The sequence below is a fragment of the Rissa tridactyla genome, chromosome W, assembly GCF_028500815.1.
Source record: "Rissa tridactyla isolate bRisTri1 chromosome W, bRisTri1.patW.cur.20221130, whole genome shotgun sequence".
NCBI classification, from domain to species: Eukaryota; Metazoa; Chordata; class Aves; order Charadriiformes; family Laridae; genus Rissa; species Rissa tridactyla.
In genome coordinates, this window is record NC_071496.1 from 28,115,028 (window position 1) to 28,134,790 (window position 19,763).

At 47.0% G+C, this 19,763-nt stretch overlaps 1 protein-coding gene across 1 annotated transcript in view; it reads left to right on the forward strand.

Moving 5' to 3' along the window:
* Positions 1 to 782: 782 nt before the first annotated feature.
* Positions 783 to 19,763, forward strand: part of LOC128902116 (tubulin-specific chaperone A-like) — a 65,564-nt gene continuing 46,583 nt past the window's right edge. The window contains exon 1 of the mRNA XM_054184507.1: positions 783 to 913. Within this exon, the coding sequence (XP_054040482.1) occupies positions 861 to 913 (53 nt within the window). The 5' untranslated portion in view covers positions 783 to 860. The remainder of the gene's footprint in view (positions 914 to 19,763) is intronic.

Genomic DNA, 19,763 nt, shown 5'->3' on the forward strand with positions numbered 1-19,763 from the left:
TGCCTTTTAATTCATTTTTATCTCAGAATACCTCCTATTATCATAGAATCACAGAATGGTTCGGGTTGGAAGGGACCTTAAAGATCATCTAGTTCCAACCCTCCTGCCCTGGGCAGGGACACCTCCCACTAGACCAGGCTGCTCAAAGCCCCATCCAGCCTGGTCTTGAACACTTCCAGGGATGGGGCATCCACAGCTTCCCTGGGCAACCTGTTCCAGTGCCTCACCACCCTCACAGTAAAGAACTTCTTCCTGATATCTAATCTAAATATCCCCTCTTTCAGTTTAAAACCATTACCCCTCATTTGCTCCACTCCCTGATAAAGAGTCCCTCCCCATCTCTCCTGTAGGCCCCCTTCAGGTACTGGAAGGCTGCTATAAGGTCTCCCCGGAGCCTTCTCTTCTCCAGGCTGAACAACCCCAACTCTCTCAGCCTGTCCTCATAGGAGAGGTGCTCCAGCCCTCTGATCATCCTTGTGGCCCTCCTCTGGACCCATTCCAACAGGTCCATGTCCTTCTTATTCTATTCTATTGCTGCATCTGACGGTGGATTCGGTCTTTTTTTTCGTGTGTGCTTATGAAGAAATGGTGAATTACACTTGGCCGCTCGAGGGGCCCCGCGCAGGTTACTGCACGCCCACGGAGACCGCCCGGGCCCAGCCCTCACTGATCGCTATAGGGACGCTTCCACCGGGCAGGAGGGGAGGAGCGCAGAGCCCCGTACTCGCTCTCGGTGGTGCCGCCCAGGCTGGTGGCTTGGCGCATGCGCGCGATCGGGCTGCGTAGTCACGGCGTGCGCCTTATCCTCTGTCTCTGCGCCCTTGGGGTCTAGTCCGCGTTGCTTCTTCGCTAGACTCGTTATGGCTGATCCGCGCTTGAGGCAGATCAAGATCAAGACCGGCGTTGTGAGACGGTGAGTGCGCGAGCGTGAAGGAGGGGGAGCCGTTGGGAGAGGCTGAAGGTGGTCCCGCCGCTCCTGAGGGGGTGAGCGGAGAGCGGGTTCGCTCTGCTGCGAGCTCTGAGGGCAGTCACTGTCGCCCTGAGCAGGGAGGGGGCCCTGCGGCTGCCGCGGCACCCGGGAGCTCCACCGGGCCTAGCGGCAGAGCTGCGAATGGGGCTTCGTGCGCTGCCGGCCGTGCCTGCTGCGGGCCTGGGAGTTGTTGTACTGGGTCGTTTTGTGGTGGGATGGGGCTGCCGAGGTGTGCTGGAGGGTGGCCGTGGCACAAGTTCTACCATGGCTGCCGATTTCTTCCCCTTGCTCACCGTCATCAGGAAAAGACCTTTCTTTCTGAAACCGCAATTAAATGTTTCTTTTTTTTGTCGCGCTGCTCCATTAGCGTACAGGGCAGTCTCGCCATATACCTCGCAGAGGCAGGAAATCTTACCTATTTTACCAAAACAAATGTTGAATGGGATGTTTCTGATTCGATAGTTCACACAGCAAAATCGATGGTAATTTCAACACCTGAGTCTCAGTTTTGTCTAGTTTTAACACAGTCTTCCTTTTTAAGAAAAGTTGCAGTTTATCTATCTGAATCTCTCTTATGACTGTAAGCACAAGGTTTTGACATTAAATATTTGGTCACAGTGGGGTTTATTAAGGCTGCACCCTACTAAGACTGCACTGGCCAGGGATAGACAGGAATTAGTACGTGTGTCGGATCAGGATGTTAAATAGTCCAGTTTTGTACAATCAACTTTGTATTATGACTTATTTAAATTCAGTTAGTGAAAGACTAACAGTAAAACGGGTACGCTTTCTAATACCTGCTTAGCTTTTAAGGATTGGAATTCAAGACTAGAAAAGTAAAATGAATACAGGTTTATCATTATATTTATGCTAGATAAAACCCCTTGAGTTCTCAAAACAAAACCAAAAAAACCCCAAACTTCGAAATGGGGAGCAGTTCTCAAGTACTGCTACAAGCAAGAAATTGATTATATGATTGTAAGGTCCTGTTTCCTATCACTGCATGGGGCGTGCAAATCATGAACTTGTGTGTTATTTTAAAGCTAGAATGTTTTAGTGTGGTCTGATTGAGTGGCTTGGTGACTGCTTCTTGCTTTGGGTCCCTTTCATGACCTGTGTTACGGTTACTAACTTTTCTGGACAGGAACATTGTAAATGTTCTCTTCACGTTTGTAAGTGGATGGTGATTTGTGTCAGCTTTTGTAGACAAAGTATTCTGAGGTGTGGAAAAACTAGACTTACTTAGGTTAACATTTTTTTCAATCTCTGTATACTTTCTGTCAGCCAAAAGTATAATTTATTGGTGTCTAGATACTTTTGAGAAAACTGTTGTATCTATGTGTTGGGTTTGTGTGGCAAGCTTTTTGGAGCAGAGGAGGGGGCTATAGGGGTGGCTTCTGTGAGAAGATGCCAGAAGCTGCCCCCATGTCCGATAGAGCCAATGCCAGCCGGCTCCAAGATGGACCCGCTGCTGGCCAAGGCTGAGCCAATTACCAATGGTGGTAGTGCCTCTGAGATAACATATTTAAGAAGGGGAAAAAAACCTGCTGCGCAACAGCAGCCAGAAGAGAGGAGTGAGAATATGTGAGAGCAACAACTCTGCAGACACCAAGGTCAGCGAAGGAAGAGGAGGAGGTGCTCCAGGTGCCAGAGCAGAGATTCTCCTGTAGCCTGAGGTTAAGACCATGGTGAAGAAGTAGGTTGTTCCCCTGCAGCCCATGGAGGTTAACGGCGGAGCAGGTATCCTCTCTGCAGCCCGTGGAGGACCCCGTGCCAGAGCAGGTGGATGTGTCCAAAGGAGGCTGTGACCCTGTGGAGAGCCCATCCTGAAGCAGGCTCCTGGCAGGACCTGTGGACCCATGGAGAGAGGAGCCCACGCTGGAGCAGGTCTTCTGGCAGGACCTGTGACCCCATGGGGGTCTGGAGGTCTATTTCTGAAGGACTGCACCCCGTGGAAAGGACCCATGCTGGAGCAGTTTGCAAAGAACTGCAGCCCATGGGAAGGACCTATGTTGGAGAAAGTTGTGGAGGAGTGTCTCCTGTGGGTGGGACAGGGGGCTGGAGCAGGGGAAGAGCGTGAGGAGGAAGGAGCGAGAGAGACAAGGGATTTTAAGATTTATTTTTATTTCTCATCACCCTACTCTGATTTTGATTTGTAATAAATTAAATTAATTTCCCTGAGTTGAGTCTGTTTGGCCTGTGATGGTAACTGCTGAGTCATCTTTCCTTGTCCTTATATCGACCCATAAGCCTTTAGTCATATTTTCTTTCCCCTGTCCAGTTGAGGAAGGGGAGCAATTGAACAGCTTGGTGGGCACCTGACATCCAGCCAGGGTCAACCCACCATAATCTAATAAGACACAATTTTACTTTTGTAGAACTTGTAATTTGTGGAAGTTTCTGTACTGACTTATTGCTGTTGTTTGATAGTTTTACTGAGAGAACTGCGTGGTAATACTGAACAGCACTTAAGATGACCATTGCTTAATAATAAAAAATCATCACAAAAGTTACCTGAACAAGCTTTTTCTTCATGTTTATAGTCTGGGAAACAGAGAGGGAAAGTCTACGCTAGGCAATGTGTGCAGATCCTGTTCAGAGTTGGTGCAGGCCTGCACGTTCACATGGTGAATGCTGTACCATGTGGCTATGTCCCCTGGGCCTGGGAGTGGTTTGATGATGCTAGTGTGGAGCTAGCTTGGCATCTGTATACCACTGACTGTTCTTAGTGCTTCTAGCTTTGAAATTAGCTTGCACGTTCTTTGTCTGAATTTCTCTGCTGCTGCAGTTTAAGTGAGTCTGAGAGCTGAGAACAAGAGATTAGTAGTGTTGTTACCCTGTGTGAGCAATTTCTTTTCTGCTTATTATGGCTCTTCTGTTTGTTCACTTGATTTATGGAAATCCATGGATGCTGGTTTTGATTTTGTTTCAAGTTTGCTGCATCCAAGTTACAGAGTAGGTTGCTTAAATTCCCACTGGATATTAGTTCAGTTACAATGGTACTAACACAATTCAAATTATATACAGTCAAAATTAATAGACACAAAGCTTCTAATGTTTCTACTTTGTTTCTTATGGCACCCTTTCCCTGATGTTATACTCACCTTTTTGCTGTCCCTCTGGGTCCTAATGTGAGAAACGTTCCTTAACCAATAACAACGGCTCAGGCAGTGAACGATACGAAGCACAATTTATTTGAACATTCTTGCAAGAATGGGTGACCTAGCAAGTAGGCACACTTTTGGTTCTTGAAACACACCTTTTTATTTCCTAATCCCGGCTGAATTTCCCCTCCCCTGTTTCCCACTGGTTAGGTACTCCAGGGTTCACAGTCTGCCCGAGGTGCCTAAAATCCTTCCCGGATGTCCTGCCTCTGTTTACTTCTCCTTATGCTACACCTAAAGGGATTATCTGACTAGTTTATTTCTTTCCTTTCTGGTAAAAAAAATTGCCCAATGTCATTAGCCCTGGTTAAGTGTTTGACTACCCTTCTAGTCACTAATCCAGTAGGAATCAGTTTGTCCTTTTGTCTGTGTGATGAGAGATGTTCTACAAGCCTTTGCTGGAGCCTCTTTGTCTTAGTCATTCCCTTATCATGTCACCTCTGATGGAAACGGCTTTTCTCCTCTGCAAAAGCAATACCTGCCTTTCTTAGACTAAGGCCACTGGCTAAATTTGGTAGTGGGGAGGGGACAAATTCAAGCAAGTCATCACCATCTCAAATCCTTTGCTGAGGGGAATATGATGTTGATGGTTTTGTGCTTCTCTGAGTCTGTATATAGAAATGCATATAAAAATCCACATTTTAGTGGTTTTTTTTTTTTATTGCTTCACACTCAACACTTTATCTGAATTTACTGTGTATGGTGTGTTGCATGTGTCAAATAGTATTTCTTTGTTATCCTAAAACTGGTTTTACCTGTTTCTCAGGGTTGCATTTCTTTGATGAACAGTGCTTGACTACTGATGATTTGGTTTTTTATAGCACTGGGGCATTTCGGTATCTTCCTGTGGCTGTGTTTTTCAAGGACTCTACTATCACTCCATGCTCTTGCTCTCATCAGATTTGATCGTTTAGACTGCATTTTTATTCTAAATCAGAGATAGTTCATTCTTGTTAGTAACAAAAATCAATACAGCAGTTATACCACACAGTTGTACAAAGCTGAGCAAAAACTAAAACAAAGTAGGTAATTTGAAAAGGAGGCTAAGGGGGGACCTTATAGCTCTCTACAGCTACCCGAAAGGAGGTTGTAGAGAGGTGGGGATTGGTTTCTTCTCTGAAGTACCAAGCGATAGGACAAGAGGAAACAGCCTCAAGTTGTGCCAGGGGAGGTTTAGATTGGATATTAGGAAAAAACTCTTCACCGAAAGGATTATCAAACATTGGAACAGGCTGCCCAGGGAAGTGGTGGAATCACCATCCCTGGAGGTATTTAAAAGATGTGTAGATGTGGTGCTTAGGGACATGGTTTAGTGGTGGTTTTGGCAGTGTTAGGTTGATGGTTGGACTCGATGATCTTAAAGGTCCCTTCCAACTTAGATTATTCTATGAATTGTTACCTAGTCATAATGTTGTCTCAAAGCGGGGTCATTTACCTGGCTTGCAGAGGCCAATATACACACAGAGTAGAGGTATTATTTATTTAAATCATTTCTGCAGAGATGGGTTCTAGGTGGTAATCCACAAAGCTAGCACACTGGCCTACAGTCTCCTCGGAATATTTATACAGTTCAAAACACAGAAATACACATCCTCAATTATAATTACCGGTTAGTACCTTATCTTAACAGTTTCTATTGGTTAGTACAGTCTCTCACTTTCATTTAAAGTTACAAGGTCCTTTAATTGATGTGTGCGTGCCCCAGCGCTGTGGGGGGGTAGTCCAAGTCAGTCTCGAGTTGGTGGTCACAATCTCCCACTGCCACCTTTACCTTTCCCCCAGTTATGGCAAATTTTGGTTGACTTTATGCTTTATCCAGCAGCTGTCTGGTTTTCAACCGGTTTCAGTGCTTTCTGTGGAGGCATGTTCCCTTATTATCAGCCTTCTGTTCTTCTTCAAGGGTATATTCATTAGTAAGGCGTTTATTGTTTATACCAAGTGTCTGGTTTCACAGGGCCTTGTAACCTTTTTACAGCTCTTTATTCTTACTTAATGAGAGATTCTACCTTCTAAAATATATTCTAACTTTTTAAAAGTACATTCTACCTTTTTAAAGTACATCAATAATATATAAACAGCTGCTTTGTTCTTAGCTTGAAAAAAGCAGAGTTAGGTAACTGATGAGAAAAGAATGGGCTACAGCAGATGATTTAAAAAAAAAAAAGAGACAAATGAAGTGTCAAAAAAATTCAATACATCCTGATGGTTCTTGACCCTTATCTTTTTATATATACTCTTATAGCCTGAGCATTGAACATGCTTGAAAATCAGAATTACAGGCTAAATTCAATGCACTTTTCTAAACTGCAAATTCAGAAAAAAACTAAGGAAAATTAATTGAAGTGTTAAGACAGTCACTTTATAGCATGTTTAATAAGCCTCTGCGTGAGTCCTCTTACACACCAGGAATAAATACCTATATAGTTGCTCTAGTCCCAAATGAGCAGACAATATTAACGTTCCTAAGTTGACTCAAGTCACATGCACACCCACTGTAGTACAGAACTAGACTTATAGTTGGAGAAGGAAGGGTGGAGTGGGACAGAGCCACACCTCTTGCATCTGTGTGCAACTGTCACAGAAGTGGGAGCTGCTGCTGTATCATCTCCCCCACAGGGAGTGTAAGATAATATTCCTTTATATATATATAAAACCCCATAAAAATAAAAGTTACCTTTTATTTTTGGAGGAGGGATGGGGCCTCCACCACCTCTCTGGGCAACCTGTTCCAGTGTCCCACCACCCTCAGTGTAAAGAACTTCTTCCTGATGTCTAATCTAAACCTACCCTGCTCTAGTTTAAAACCATTGCCCCTCGTCCTATCGCTACATGCCCTTGCAAACAGCCCCTCCCCAGCTTTCTTGTAGGCCCCCTTCAGGTACTGGAAGGCCGCTATAAGGTCTCCCTGGAGCCTTCTCTTCTCCAGGCTGAACAACCCCAACTCTCTCAGCCTGTCTTCGTAGGAGAGGTTGTGGATACTTTACTTACTTTCATGCTTCTTATGTTGTGATGTATCAATGAAAGAAATTTGAACTAGCAGTGGGGAGAACCATTTGCTTTTTCTGACAAATCGGATAGCCAGGCTCGTGGTGATTGCATGCTTTGATTAGCCAATCTTTCAAAAAAGTAGATTTGATGAGCATGAATAAGGTTTGCTGTACTTGTGGCTTATGTCCTAACAAGCAGTGCTTCTGTTTAATCACTTCAAAGTGAGGATCAGAGATAACATCGGTGCATTACTTGATCAGGTTTGGTCACCTCACAAATAGGGATGTAGACAAAGCAGAGATGTTTAATGCCCTTTTCACCTGTCTTTAACACCCATGATGGGCCCTGGTACCCCCAGAGCCCTGTCTTTGGAAGACCGTGATTAGGGTGATGATGAACTCCCAGCTGACCCTGAACTTGTTCAAGATTTGCTGCTTCAGCTGGATGCGCATAAGTCTATGGGGCCCGATGGGATTCGGCCAGCTCTTTCAGTACCCTGGGATGATGTCATTGTGGGACCTCTCTCCATTATTTTTCAATGGTCTTGGGAATCTGCAGAGGTCCCAGTCGACTGGAAGCTGGCAAATGTTGTCCCAGTTTTCAAGAACAGTAAGAAGGAAGACCCTGGTAATTACAGGCCTGTCAGTCTCACTTCAGTGCCTGGTAAAATTATTGAGAAGGTTATTCTGGGAGTTATTGAAAAACACTTGAGAGACAATGCAAGTATTGGTCACAGCCAGCATGGGTTCATGAGGGGGAAGCCCTGCTTAACTAACTTAATTTCCTTTTATGACAAAGTCACCCATCTAGTAGATCGAGGGAAGCAAGTAGATATGGGTTATTACAATTTTAGCAAAGCTTTTGATTCTGTCTCTCACAGTATCCTTCTGGACAAAATGTCCAGCATACAGCTAGACAAGCCCATAATACGATGGGTGAGCAATTGGCTGATGGGTCAGACTCTAAGAGAGTAAATGGGGTTACATCAGGCTAGCGGCCAGTCACCAGTGGGGTTCCCCAGAGCTCGGTTTTAGGGCCAGTGCTCTTTAATGTTTTTATAAATGATCTGGATGCAGGAGTCGAATGTACATTAAGTAAGTTTGCCAATGATACTAAACTAGGAGGAGCTGTGGACTCCCTCGAGATTAGAGAGGCCTTACAGAGAGATCTGGATAGACTAGAGAGCTGGGAAATCACCAACCATATGAAATTTAATAAGAGCAAGTGCCAGATTCTGCACCTGGGAAGGGGTAATCCTGTTTATATGTACAAATTGGGGGACAAGAAGCTGGAGAGCAGCCCCACGGAAAGAGATCTGGGGGTTTGGCTTGATGGCAAGTTGAATATGAGTCAACAGTATGCCCTGGCAGCCAAAAGGGCCAATTGGGTCCTGGGGTACATCAAGCACAGCATAGCTATCTGGTCAAAGGAGGTGATTGTCCCCCTCTATACTGCACTGGTGTGGCCCCACCTCGAGTACTGTGTGCAGTGTTGGGCGCCTCAATATAAGAAGGACATCAAACTACTAGAGTGTGTCCAGAGGAGGGTGACCAAGATGGTGAAAGGTCTCAAGGTCAAGACTTATGAAGAGAGGCTGAGGTCACTTCCTTTGTTCAGCTTGGAGAAGAGAAGGCTGAGTGACCTCTTTGCAGTCTACAACTTCAAGAGGGGCAGTGGAGGGGGAGGTGCTGATCTCCTCTCTGGTGAGCAGCTGTCCTGGTTTGGGGTGGAGCAGAGCCAACTTCCTGTTCAATGAGAGAGGCTCTTGCTTATACTTGTTGCTGTAGCAACCAGGGTCAGCTGACTTGGTTGTTTACCCTGTGGAAGGGTTGCACCTGTGGGGAGGAGTGGACAGGTGACCCAAACTGACCAACAGGGGTATTCTATCCCATCTGCCCCATGCTCAGTGTAAAAGCTGAGGGATCAAAGGGTCAGTTATTCTTCGATGGCTCTCTTTCTTCAATGACTGATGTCTGAGGAAGACCCTGTCTGCTTGTCTGCCTTTGATCCTGATCAGTGTGTTCTGGAATCCAGTTTCCATTCATTGCCGAGTCATGTCTGGGACTTCCCCAGTGTCTGCTGGTGACATCTTCCTGGGAACTTGATGTGGTTTTGTGCATATTGTATCTATTTCATTATTTCCTTTTGTATTTTATCGTTAATATTTCATTAAAGTAGTTTTAGTTTTTTTCTAAACTCATAACTCTGTTTATCTCTCCTCTTCCTCTCCTTGGAGCAAGAGGTGGGGGAGAGCATCTGCTGTCTTGTCATTGGCCAATCTGGCCTAAACTATGACAGTGGTGATAGAACATGTGGAAATGGAATGAAGCTATGTCAGGGGAAGTTCAGATTGGACATTAGGAAAAGGCTCTTCACTGAGAGGGTGGTCTGTCACTGGAACGGGCTCACCAGGGAAGTGGTCATGGCACCAAGCCTGTCAAGAATTCAAGGACTGTCTGGACAATGCTCTTAGTCATATGGTTTAGTTCTAGGTAGTCCTGAGAAGGGCAGGGAGTTGGACTCAATGATCCTTATGGGTCCCTTCAAACTTGAGATATTCTGTGATTCAAAATAGTCTTACTTTTAGTAAATCCAAAATCAGACAACCTGCTGGATAGTGAGGGAATTGCTTGGGGGGGGTGGGGAGAAAAAACAAACCTACTTTTAAAAATATTTTTTACTCATTTCAGATTGGCAGTGGTTTTAAAAACTCCTGTGAACAAAGTAATTTGAGGCATGTGAAAATAGCACTGACGTTTGCCCATAGTTTCCATCTGATTAAATGGAAGTGACACCGGTAGATTAGAATGAGACTAAGACAATTCACATTGCAATTGTTAGTTAAGCTTTAACAATCTTTTAATGCTCTTGTTTAAATGTGGATGACGTACCATAATTACAAATCTACATGCCTTGATTATAGAATTTTATGTCATGAACCTGGGGGAAAATGTACTGGTTTTTGTGAAGCAGCAGCTCTTTTTTAAAACCACCTTTCTAAAACTATGGAATCTTCCTAAGATGTTCTTTTGCCTGTAGCGCTAGCGTTGATACTTTTTTTCTCTCTGTAAAATATCCTCACATTGCGAAGCAACTTATGCTGTTATGTTTTTTTTATTATTCCCCCCCAAGTACAGAAAGTTCTGCGAGTTACACAAAACTGTTGGTTTCATTTAAAATATAAATATAAACAAGTATTTTAAATTTTAATTATTTTACTAGTGAGTTGGGGATACATTTTGTGCAAGGGAAGTATGAAGTACTGCAGAGAATGCAGATATTCCTTTTGCTGTATGGTAACTATTGCGAAATCAAGCACAAAACTAGCTAATTTTCTTGGTCACTCAAGAAACTTGCCATTTCTGGTGTAAATCACAAATTTTCTCAGTCTTCTCTCCACCATATGAATTATGGTCACTTTCTTCATAAAATCATAGAATGGTTTGGGTTGGAAGGGACCTTAAAGATCATCTAGTTCCAATCCCCTGCTGTGGGCAGAGACACCTCCCACTAGACCAGGCTGCTCAAAGCCTCACCCAACCTGGCCTTGAACACCTCCAGGGGTGGGGTGGGGCATTGACAACTTCCCTGGGCAACCTGTTCCAGTGTCTCACCACCCTCACAGTAAAGAATTTCTTCCTGATATCCAATCCAAATCTCCCCTCTTTAAGTTTAAAACCATTGCCCCTTGTCCTATCATTACACTCCCTGATAAAGAGTCCCTCCCCATCCTTCCTGTAGGCCCCCTTCAGGTACCGGAAGGCTGCTATAAAGTCTCCCCATAGCCTTCTCTTCTCCAGGCTGAACAACTCCAACTCTCTCAGCCTGCCTTCAAAGGAAAGGTGCTCCAGCCCTCTGATCATCATCTTACTTGTTTTTGATTAGCTATGGGTACTGGTCCTGATTCTTACCATCAATATATTGATAAGAAACTCATGTCTCCTTTATTCTCATTATAATTAGAAGATTGTATGCAACGACTGCTTGTTAGTTCAGTTAATGGGAAGGGCTGGGATATCCTTTATTATAGGAGTATTGGGGAATGATCTGCAGAGCTGCTCAGCTATACTGAGTCATCATGATAAAGCTATTTAATGTTTACACTGCACATCCAAGAGCGCAGGGATTCAGGTAGGTTGAATATATTGCGTGCACTGTTGGATGCATGTTGCCAAACCTTTTATACCTTTTCCCACAGCATTCTGCTGGAGAAACTGGCTGATCATGGTTTGGATGGGCATATGCTTTGCTGGGTAAAAAACTGTCTGGATGGCCAGGCCCAAAGAGTGGTGGTGAATGGAGTTAAATCCAGTGAGTGGCCGGTCACAAGTAGTGTTCCCCAGGGCTCAGTACTGGGGCTGGTTCTCCTTAATATCTTATCAATGACCTGGATGAGGAGATCAAGTGCAGCCTCAGTAAGTTTGCAGCCGACACCAAGTTGGGCAGGAGTGTTGATCTGCCTGAGGGTAGGAAGGCTCTACAGAGGGACCTGGACAGGCTAGATCGATGGTCCAAGGCCAATGGTATGAGATTCAACAAAGCCAAGTGCTGGGTCCTGCACTTGGGTCACAACAACCCCATGCAATGCTACAGGCTTGGAGAAGAGTGGCTGGAGAGCTGCCTGGCAGAAAAGGACCTGGGGGTGTTGGTCAACTGCTGGCTGAATATGAGCCAGCAGTGTGCCCAGGTGGCCAAGAAGGCCAACAGCATCCTGGCCTGTATCAGGAATAGTGTGGCCAGCAGGACCAGGAAAGTGATTGTCCCCCTGTACTTAATAGTGGTGAAGCTGCACCTCAAATGCTGTGTTTGGTTTTGGGCCCCTCACAAGAAAGACATTGAGGTGCTGGAGTGCGTCCAGAGAAGGTCAATGGAGCTGGTGAGGGGTCTGGAGAACAAGTCTTATGAGGAGTGGCTGAGGGAGCTGGTGTTGTTTAGCCTGGAGAAAAGGAGGCTGAGGGGAGACCTTATTGCTCTCTACAACTACCTGAAAGGAGGTGGGTGTCAGTCTCTTCTTCCAAGTAACAGGTGATAGGACAAGATGAAATGGCCTCAAGTTGCGCCAGGGGAGGTTTAGACTGGATAGTAAGAAAAATTTCTTCACTGAAAGGGTTGTCAAACATTGGAACGGGCTGCCTAGGGAAGTGGTTGAGTTGCTGTCCCTGGAGGTATTTAAGAGGTGTAGATGTGGTGCTTAGGTTTAGTGGTGGACTCGACAGTGCCAGGTTAACGGTTGGATTCGATGATCTTAAGGGTCTTTTCCAACCTAAATGACTCTCTGATTCTATAACTCTGTATCCAAATTAAATACCCTGTCTCAGAGTGTAGGAGGACTGTGCAGCTCTTGTCTAGGATTGTCACCAGCTCAGTCCTGGAGTCTTAACAGTGCAGCCTGTAAACTTGGGTTCAGTGCTAGCCAAATGTGGTTGTTGTGGTCCAGAGCTACTTTCATACATCTGAAGTACTTTCTGTAGTGCTTGTGGTGTGAGGATTGGATACAGAAAGTCCAAAGTTGGCCCTGCATTTGAAGGCTGCTTCAGTCTTCTAGACTTAGTAATTTAGTCTCTGTCTAATAAAAACTGTTTTATGTGAACTGGTTGAGAAAAGTGCACACCTGCATTTACACAGTGCTATCTGAATTAACATCTGTGGCATCCATAGTCACCAACCTAGATAATTAGTTTAAGGGCAATTGTAAGTTGACTCTAGTCTCCAGAAACAAAACTACTTGTTTTAAGGGGTTCCTACTTCCCTATGTTTTTCAATGCATTCTTACTTTCAAACTTCAGGAAATACCACGCAGTACCTGCACTTGTGGGGGAGCATGCCAGTGTTCTGAGAGCCAGAAGGCCTACCACCCCTCAAGGGTGAAAACTACATGCACAACTCCCTCTCTGAAATGCTTATACACCAATGCACGCAGCATGGGGAATAAGCAGGAAGAGCTGGAGATCTGTGTGTGGTTGCAGGGCCACGATCTCATTGCAATTACTGAGACGTGGTGGGACAGCTCACATGACTGGAATGCTGTCACGGATGGTTATGTCCTTTTCAGGAAAGACAGGCCAGGGAGGTGAGGTGGTGGAGTTGCTCTTTATGTGAGAGAGCATCTGGAATGCATTGAGCTCTCCCTGGGGGCGGATGAAGAGAGGGTTGAGAGCTTATGGGTAAGGATATATGAGGGACACTGTTGTGGGTGTTTATTACAGGCCACCTGATCAGGATGGGGAAGCTGATGAGGCTTTCTACAGACAGCTGAAGGTAGCCTCACAGTCACAGGCCTTGGTTCTCATGGGGGACTTCAATCACCCCGATATCTGCTGGGCAGACCCCACAGCCAGGCACGCACAGTCCAGGAGGCTCCTCCAGTGCATTGATGACAACTTTTTGACACAAGTGGTGCAGGAGCCAACAAGGAGAGGAGCACTCCTGGACCTGGTACTGACAAACACAGAGGGACTGGTGGAGGACATGAAGGTTGGGGGCACCCTAGGTTGTAGTGATCATGAAATGATAGAGTTCGGGATCATGGGCAATATTCACAAAAAAACAAGTAGGATTGCAGCCTTGGACTTCAGGAGGGCTAACTTTGACCTCTTCGAGAAACTGCTTGGAGAGATCCTGTGGGCTAGGGCTCTGCAAGGCAAAGGGGCTCAAGAGAGCTGGTTGGTATTCAAAGACCACTTCCTCCAAGCTCAGGATCGGTGCATCCCTAAGAGAAAGAAATTGGGCAAGGGATGCAGGAGACTTGCATGGTTGAGCAGGGAGCTTCTGAAAAAGCTCAAGTGGAAGAAGGACGTTTACAGTAAGTGGAAGAAGGGACTGACCCCTTGGGAAGATGACAAGAATGCTGCCAGAGCTTACAGGGATAAAACGACGAAAACCAAGGCCTCCTTGGAATTAAACCTGGCAAGGGATGTTCAAGGTTAACAGGAAGGGCTTTTTCAAGCATATCAGAGGCAAAAGGAAAACTAGAGAAAATGTGGGCCCACTGTTGAATGAGACAGGAGCCATGGTGACGGAGGATGCGGAGAAGGCGGAGTTACTGAATGCCTTCTTTGCTTTGGTCGTTACTGCTTGGCCCAGCCCTCAGGAGTCCCAGACTTTGGAGAAAGTAACAGGGAAAGTCTAGATGAAGGAATCATAGAATCTTCATGGTTGGAAAGGACCTTTGAGATCACTGAGTGCACACACACACAAAAACAAACCCACAAACAACCAACCTACAACCTCTGTCACTAGAGCATGCCCTGAAGTGCCAAATCTACACTGTTCTTAAATACCTCTAGGGATGGTGACTCAACCACCTCCCTGGGCAGGCCGTTCCAGTGCCTGACCACTCTTTCAGTAAAGTAATTCTTCCTAATATCTAATCTAAATCTCCCCTGCCACAACTTCAGACCATTTCTTCTGGTCCTGTCATTATTCACCTGGGAGGAGAGGCCAACACCCACCTCTCTCCAACCTCCTTTCAGGTAGCTGTAGGGGGCAATGAGGTCTCCCCTCAGCCTCCTCTTCTCCAGGCTAAACATGCCCAGCTCCCTCAGCCTCTCCTCATATGACTTGGTCTCCAGACCCCTCACCAGCCTGGTAGCTCTCCTCTGGACATGCTCCAGCACCTCAATGTCCCTCCTGTACAGAGGGGCCCAGAACTGAACACAGCACTCGAGGTGAGGCCTCACCAGTGCCGAGGACAGAGGCACCATCACTTCCCTGCTCCTGCTGGCCACGCTATTCCTGATACAAGCCAGAATGCTGTTGGCCCTCTTGGCCACCTGGGCACACTGCTGGCTCATGTTAAGCTGGCCGTCCACCAGCACCCCCAGGTCCTTTTCTCCCAGGCAGCTTTCCAGCCACTCTTCCCCAAGCCTGTAGCGTTGCTTGGGGTTGTTGTGACCAAAATGCAGGACCCGGCACTTGGCCTTATTAAACCTCATACAGTTGGCCTTGGCCCATCGATCCAGCCTATCCAGGTCCCTCTGTAGGGCCTTCCTACCCTCAAGCAGATCAACACTCCCACCTACCTTGGTGTCATCTGCAAACTTACTGAGGGTGCACTCAATCCCCTCATCCAGATCATTGATAAAGATATTAAACAAAACTGGCCCCAAAACTGAGCCCTGAGGGACACCACTGGTGACCAGCCGCCAAGAGGATTTCACCCCATTAATCCCAACTCTCTGGGCACAGCCATCCAGCCAGTTTTTAACCCAGCGAAGAGGACACTTGTCTATGCCATGATTCGCCAGCTTCTCCAGGAGAATGCTGTGGGGGATGGTGTCAAAGGCCTTACCAAAGTCCAGATAGACAACGTCCACAGCCTTCCCCGCGTCCAGAAGGCGGGTCACATGGTCATAGAAGGAGATCAGGTTGGTTAAGCAGGACCTCCCTTTCCTAAACCCATGCTGGCTGGCCCTGATCCCTTGGCTGCCCTGCACTTGCCGTGAGAGCTCACTGCAGATGATCCTCTCCATGATCTTTCCTGGTACCGAGGTCAGGCTGACAGGCCTGTAGTTCCCCGCATCCTCCTTCCGACCCTTCTTTTAGATGGGCATCACATTAGCCACCCTCCAGTCATCTGGTACCTCCCCTGTTGACCAGGATTGTTGATCAGTGATGGAGAGAGGCTTGGTGAGCTCTCCTGCCAGCTCCCTGAGTACTCTTGGGTGAATCCCATCCGGCCCCATTGACTTATGTGTGTCTAGGTGCAGAAGCAGATCACTGACTACTTCCTCCTGGATTATGGGTGGGTTGTTCTGCTCTCCATCCTTATCTTCCAGCTCAGGAGGCTGAACCCCCTGGGGATAGCTGGTCTGACTATTGAAGACGGAGGCAAAGAAGGCATTAAGTATCTCAGCCTTCGCCTCGTCCTTGGTTGCAACTTTCCCCCCCGGCATCCAGTAAGGGATGGAGATTCTCCCTGGCTCTCTTTTTGTTGATGTATTTATAAAAGCTTTTTTTGTTGTCCTTAATGTTAGTGGCCAAGTTGAGCTCCAGCTGGGCTTTTGCCTTCCTAATTTTCTCTCTGAATAACCTAACGAGATCTCTGTACTCCTCCTGAGTTGCCTGTCCCTTCTTCCAAAGGTGGTAAACCCTCTTTTTATTCCTAAATCCCATCAGATGTTCCTTGTTCATCCAGGCTGGCCATTTTCCCCGCCCTTTAGATTTGCAACACTTGGGGACAGCCTGCTCCTGGGCCTTTAAGATTTCCTTCTTGAAGAGTATCCAGCCTTCCTGGACCCCTTTGCCCTTCAGGACTATCTCCCAAGGGACTCTCTCAACCAGTGTCCTGAACAGGCCAAAGTCCGCCCTCTGGAAGTCCAAGGTGGAGGTTTTGCTAACCCCCCTCCTTACATCACTACGAATTGAAAACTTGACCATTTCATGATCACTAAACCCAAGATGACCTTTGACCACCACATCTCCCACTAGTCCTTCTCTGTTTGTGAGCAGTAGGTCTAGCGAGGCACCTCCCCTGGTAGGCTCGCCTACCAGTTGTGTCAGGAAGTTCTCTTCCATGCACTCGAGGAACCTCCTAGCCTGCCTGCTCTCTGCTGTGTTGTATTTCCAGCAGATAGCTGGCAGGTTGAAGTCCCCAACCAGAACAAGGGCTGGCGATTGCGAGACTTCAGCCAGCCGCTTACAGAATACTTCATCTGTCTCCTCATCCTGGTTGGGTGGTCTATAGCATACTCCCAGCACAAGATCATCTCCCTTATTTGCCTTCCCCTTCATCCTTACCCATAAACACTTGACTTTATCATCACTGGAATCTAGCTCTATCCAATCAAAACATTCCCTAATGTACACAGCCACACCCCCACCTCTCCTTCCTTGCCTGTCCCTTCTGAAGGGCTTATAGCCATTCATCGCAGCATTCCAGTCACGACAGTCATCCCACCACGTTTCCGTGATGGCAACTACATCATAGCTGTCCTGCTGCACAATGGCTTCCAGCTCATCCCGTTTGTTGCCCATGCTACGTGCATTCATGTAGATGCACTTGAGCTGGGCTACCAATTTCACCCCCATCCTTGGCCCTTTATCCCTAGGCTCATTACTAGTGGGCCTGGTTTTATCCCCTTCCCCCTTCGTTTCTAGTTTAAAGTCCTGTCCATGAGCCTTGCTAACTCTTGGCCTAGTACCCGTGGTTGAGGAGGATCAAGTGAGAGACCAATTAAGTCAACTGGATATCCACAAATCCGTGGGTCCTGATGGGATGCACCCGAGAGTGCTGAGGGAGCTGTCGGAAGTCATTGCTGAGCCAATCTCCATCATCTTTGAAAGGTCCTGGAGAACAGGCGAGGTGCCTGAGGACTGGAGGAAAGCCAATGTCACTCTGGTCTTCAAAAAGGGGAAGAAGGAGGAGCCGGGGAACTACAGGCCGTTCAGCCTCACCTCCATTCCTGGAAAGATGATGGAACAGCTCGTTCTGGGCATCATCTCAAGGCATGTGGAGGAAAAGAAAGCTATCGGAAGTAGCCAACATGGATTCACCAAGGGGAAATCATGTCTGACTAATCTGATAGCCTTCTGTGATGTCATGACTGGATGGAGAGATTGAGGGGAGGGCAGTGGATGTGGTCTGCCTTGACTTCAGCAAGGCTTTTGACACAGTCTCCCACAGCATCCTCATAGGGAAGCTTAGGAAGAGTGGGTTAGATGAATGGACAGTGGGGTGGATTGAAAACTGGTTGGAAGACAGAGCTCAGAGGGTCGTGATTAGGGGCACAGAGGCTAGTTGGAGGTCAGTGACGAGTGGTGTCCCCCAGGGGTCAGTACTGGGCCCAGTCCTCTTCAATATATTCATCAATGACCTGGATGAGGGGATAGAGTGCACCCTCAGCAAGTTCGCTGATGACACAAAGCTGGGAGGGGTGGCTGTCACACCAGAAGGCTGTGCCGCCATACAGAGAGACCTGGACAGGCTGGAGAGTTGGGCAGAGAGGAACCTTATGAAACTCAACAAGGGCAAGTGTAGGGTGCTGCACCTGGGGAGGAATAACCCCCTGCACCAGTACAGGTTGGGGGCTGACCTGCTGGAGAGCAGCTCGGTGGAAAGAGACCTGGGAGTCCTGGTGGACAACAGGATGACCATGAGCCAGCAATGTGCCCTTGTGGCCAAGAAGGCCAATGGCATCCTGGGGTGCATCAAGAAGAGTGTGGCCAGCAGGTGGAGGGAGGTCATCCTCCCCCTCTACTCTGCCTTGGTGAGGCCGCACCTGGAGTACTGTGTCCAGTTCTGGGCTCCCCAGTTCAAGAGGGACAGGGAGCTGCTGGAGAGGGCGCAGCAAAGGGCTACCAAGATGATTAGGGGACTGGAACATCTCTCTTATGAGGAAAGGCTGAGGGATTTGGGTCTCTTCAGTCTGGAAAAAAGACGGCTGAGGGGAGAATCTTATCAGTGCTTATAAATACTTAAAGGGTGGGTGTCAGGAGGATGGGGCCAGGCTCTTTTCAGTGGTGCCCAGTGACAGGACAAGAGGTAACAGGCACAACCTTGAGCATAGAAAGTTCCACCTAAACATGAGGAGGAACCTCTTTACTTTGAGGGTGGCAGAGCACTGGAACAGGCTGCCCAGAGAGGTGGTGGAGTCTCCATCTCTGGAGACATTCAAAACCTGCCTGGACACTGTTCCTGTGCAACCTGCTCTAGGTGACCCTGCTCTGGCAGGGGGGTTGGACTAGATGATCTCCAGAGGTCCCTTCCAACCCCTACCATTCTGTGATTATATATGTGCAATCAGTCCTTTATATCACTTAGCTAAGATTTCAATGTTTAGCATGCTATTAGTTATTTACCGAGGATCTGTTGCAGTAAGGAATCTCTAAACCTTGAGGAGTAACGTTGAGAGGCGTCTCTACTCAAGGGGAGATCCTGGTGTGCAGCCCGGTGCCATGCAGGAGAGCTCAAAGGGCTCTTGGGCTGTCCACTATTTATAGAGTAAGATAATTGACCTATAGTCTAACTTGCATAGCAACAAAATGTCTAGGTCCCCATTCCAGACAATGTTTGGTTGTCTTGCCAGCCATCCCCCAAAGTCCAGGTGCAACCCATCACAACTCCCACTGACAGTCATGGCTTGAGCAGGAGCCTAGGGAAGGGGGAGAGCACACTGCTAGAGTGGCCTGACAAGCGATGAGTAGGGTGGGATAATGGCTTCTTTATCTCTGCTGGTGATGCCCTTGTTGATGCAACCCAGCATCTTGTTGGCTTTCTTTGCTGCAGCAAATGTTCACTCATTGAGCTTGTTGTCCACCAGGACCCCCGGGTCCCTTTCCACATAGCTGCTCCACAGCTGGGTAGATCCTAGCTTGCGCTGCACTACTGGATTATGTTTTCCTGGGTGTAAGACCTTACACTTGTCCTTGTTGAACTTCATAAGGTTCTTGTTAGCCCACTCTTCCAGCCTATCCAGGTCTTCCTGCAGGGTGGCTCTCCCTTCCGAAGTGTCCACTTCCCCACTTGGTTTGGTATTATCAAATTTGATATTATAATTTGGGCAAGTACATATGCAAAACTGGCTTTGCAAACTTACATTCTTTCAGCAGTATTTCAAAAGTTTAGAAATACTATGGTTATAGTTGCTTGGCAACCCTAGTTTAGTGCCATTACATGTGTGTAGTACTGTTGTCTTGTTTTT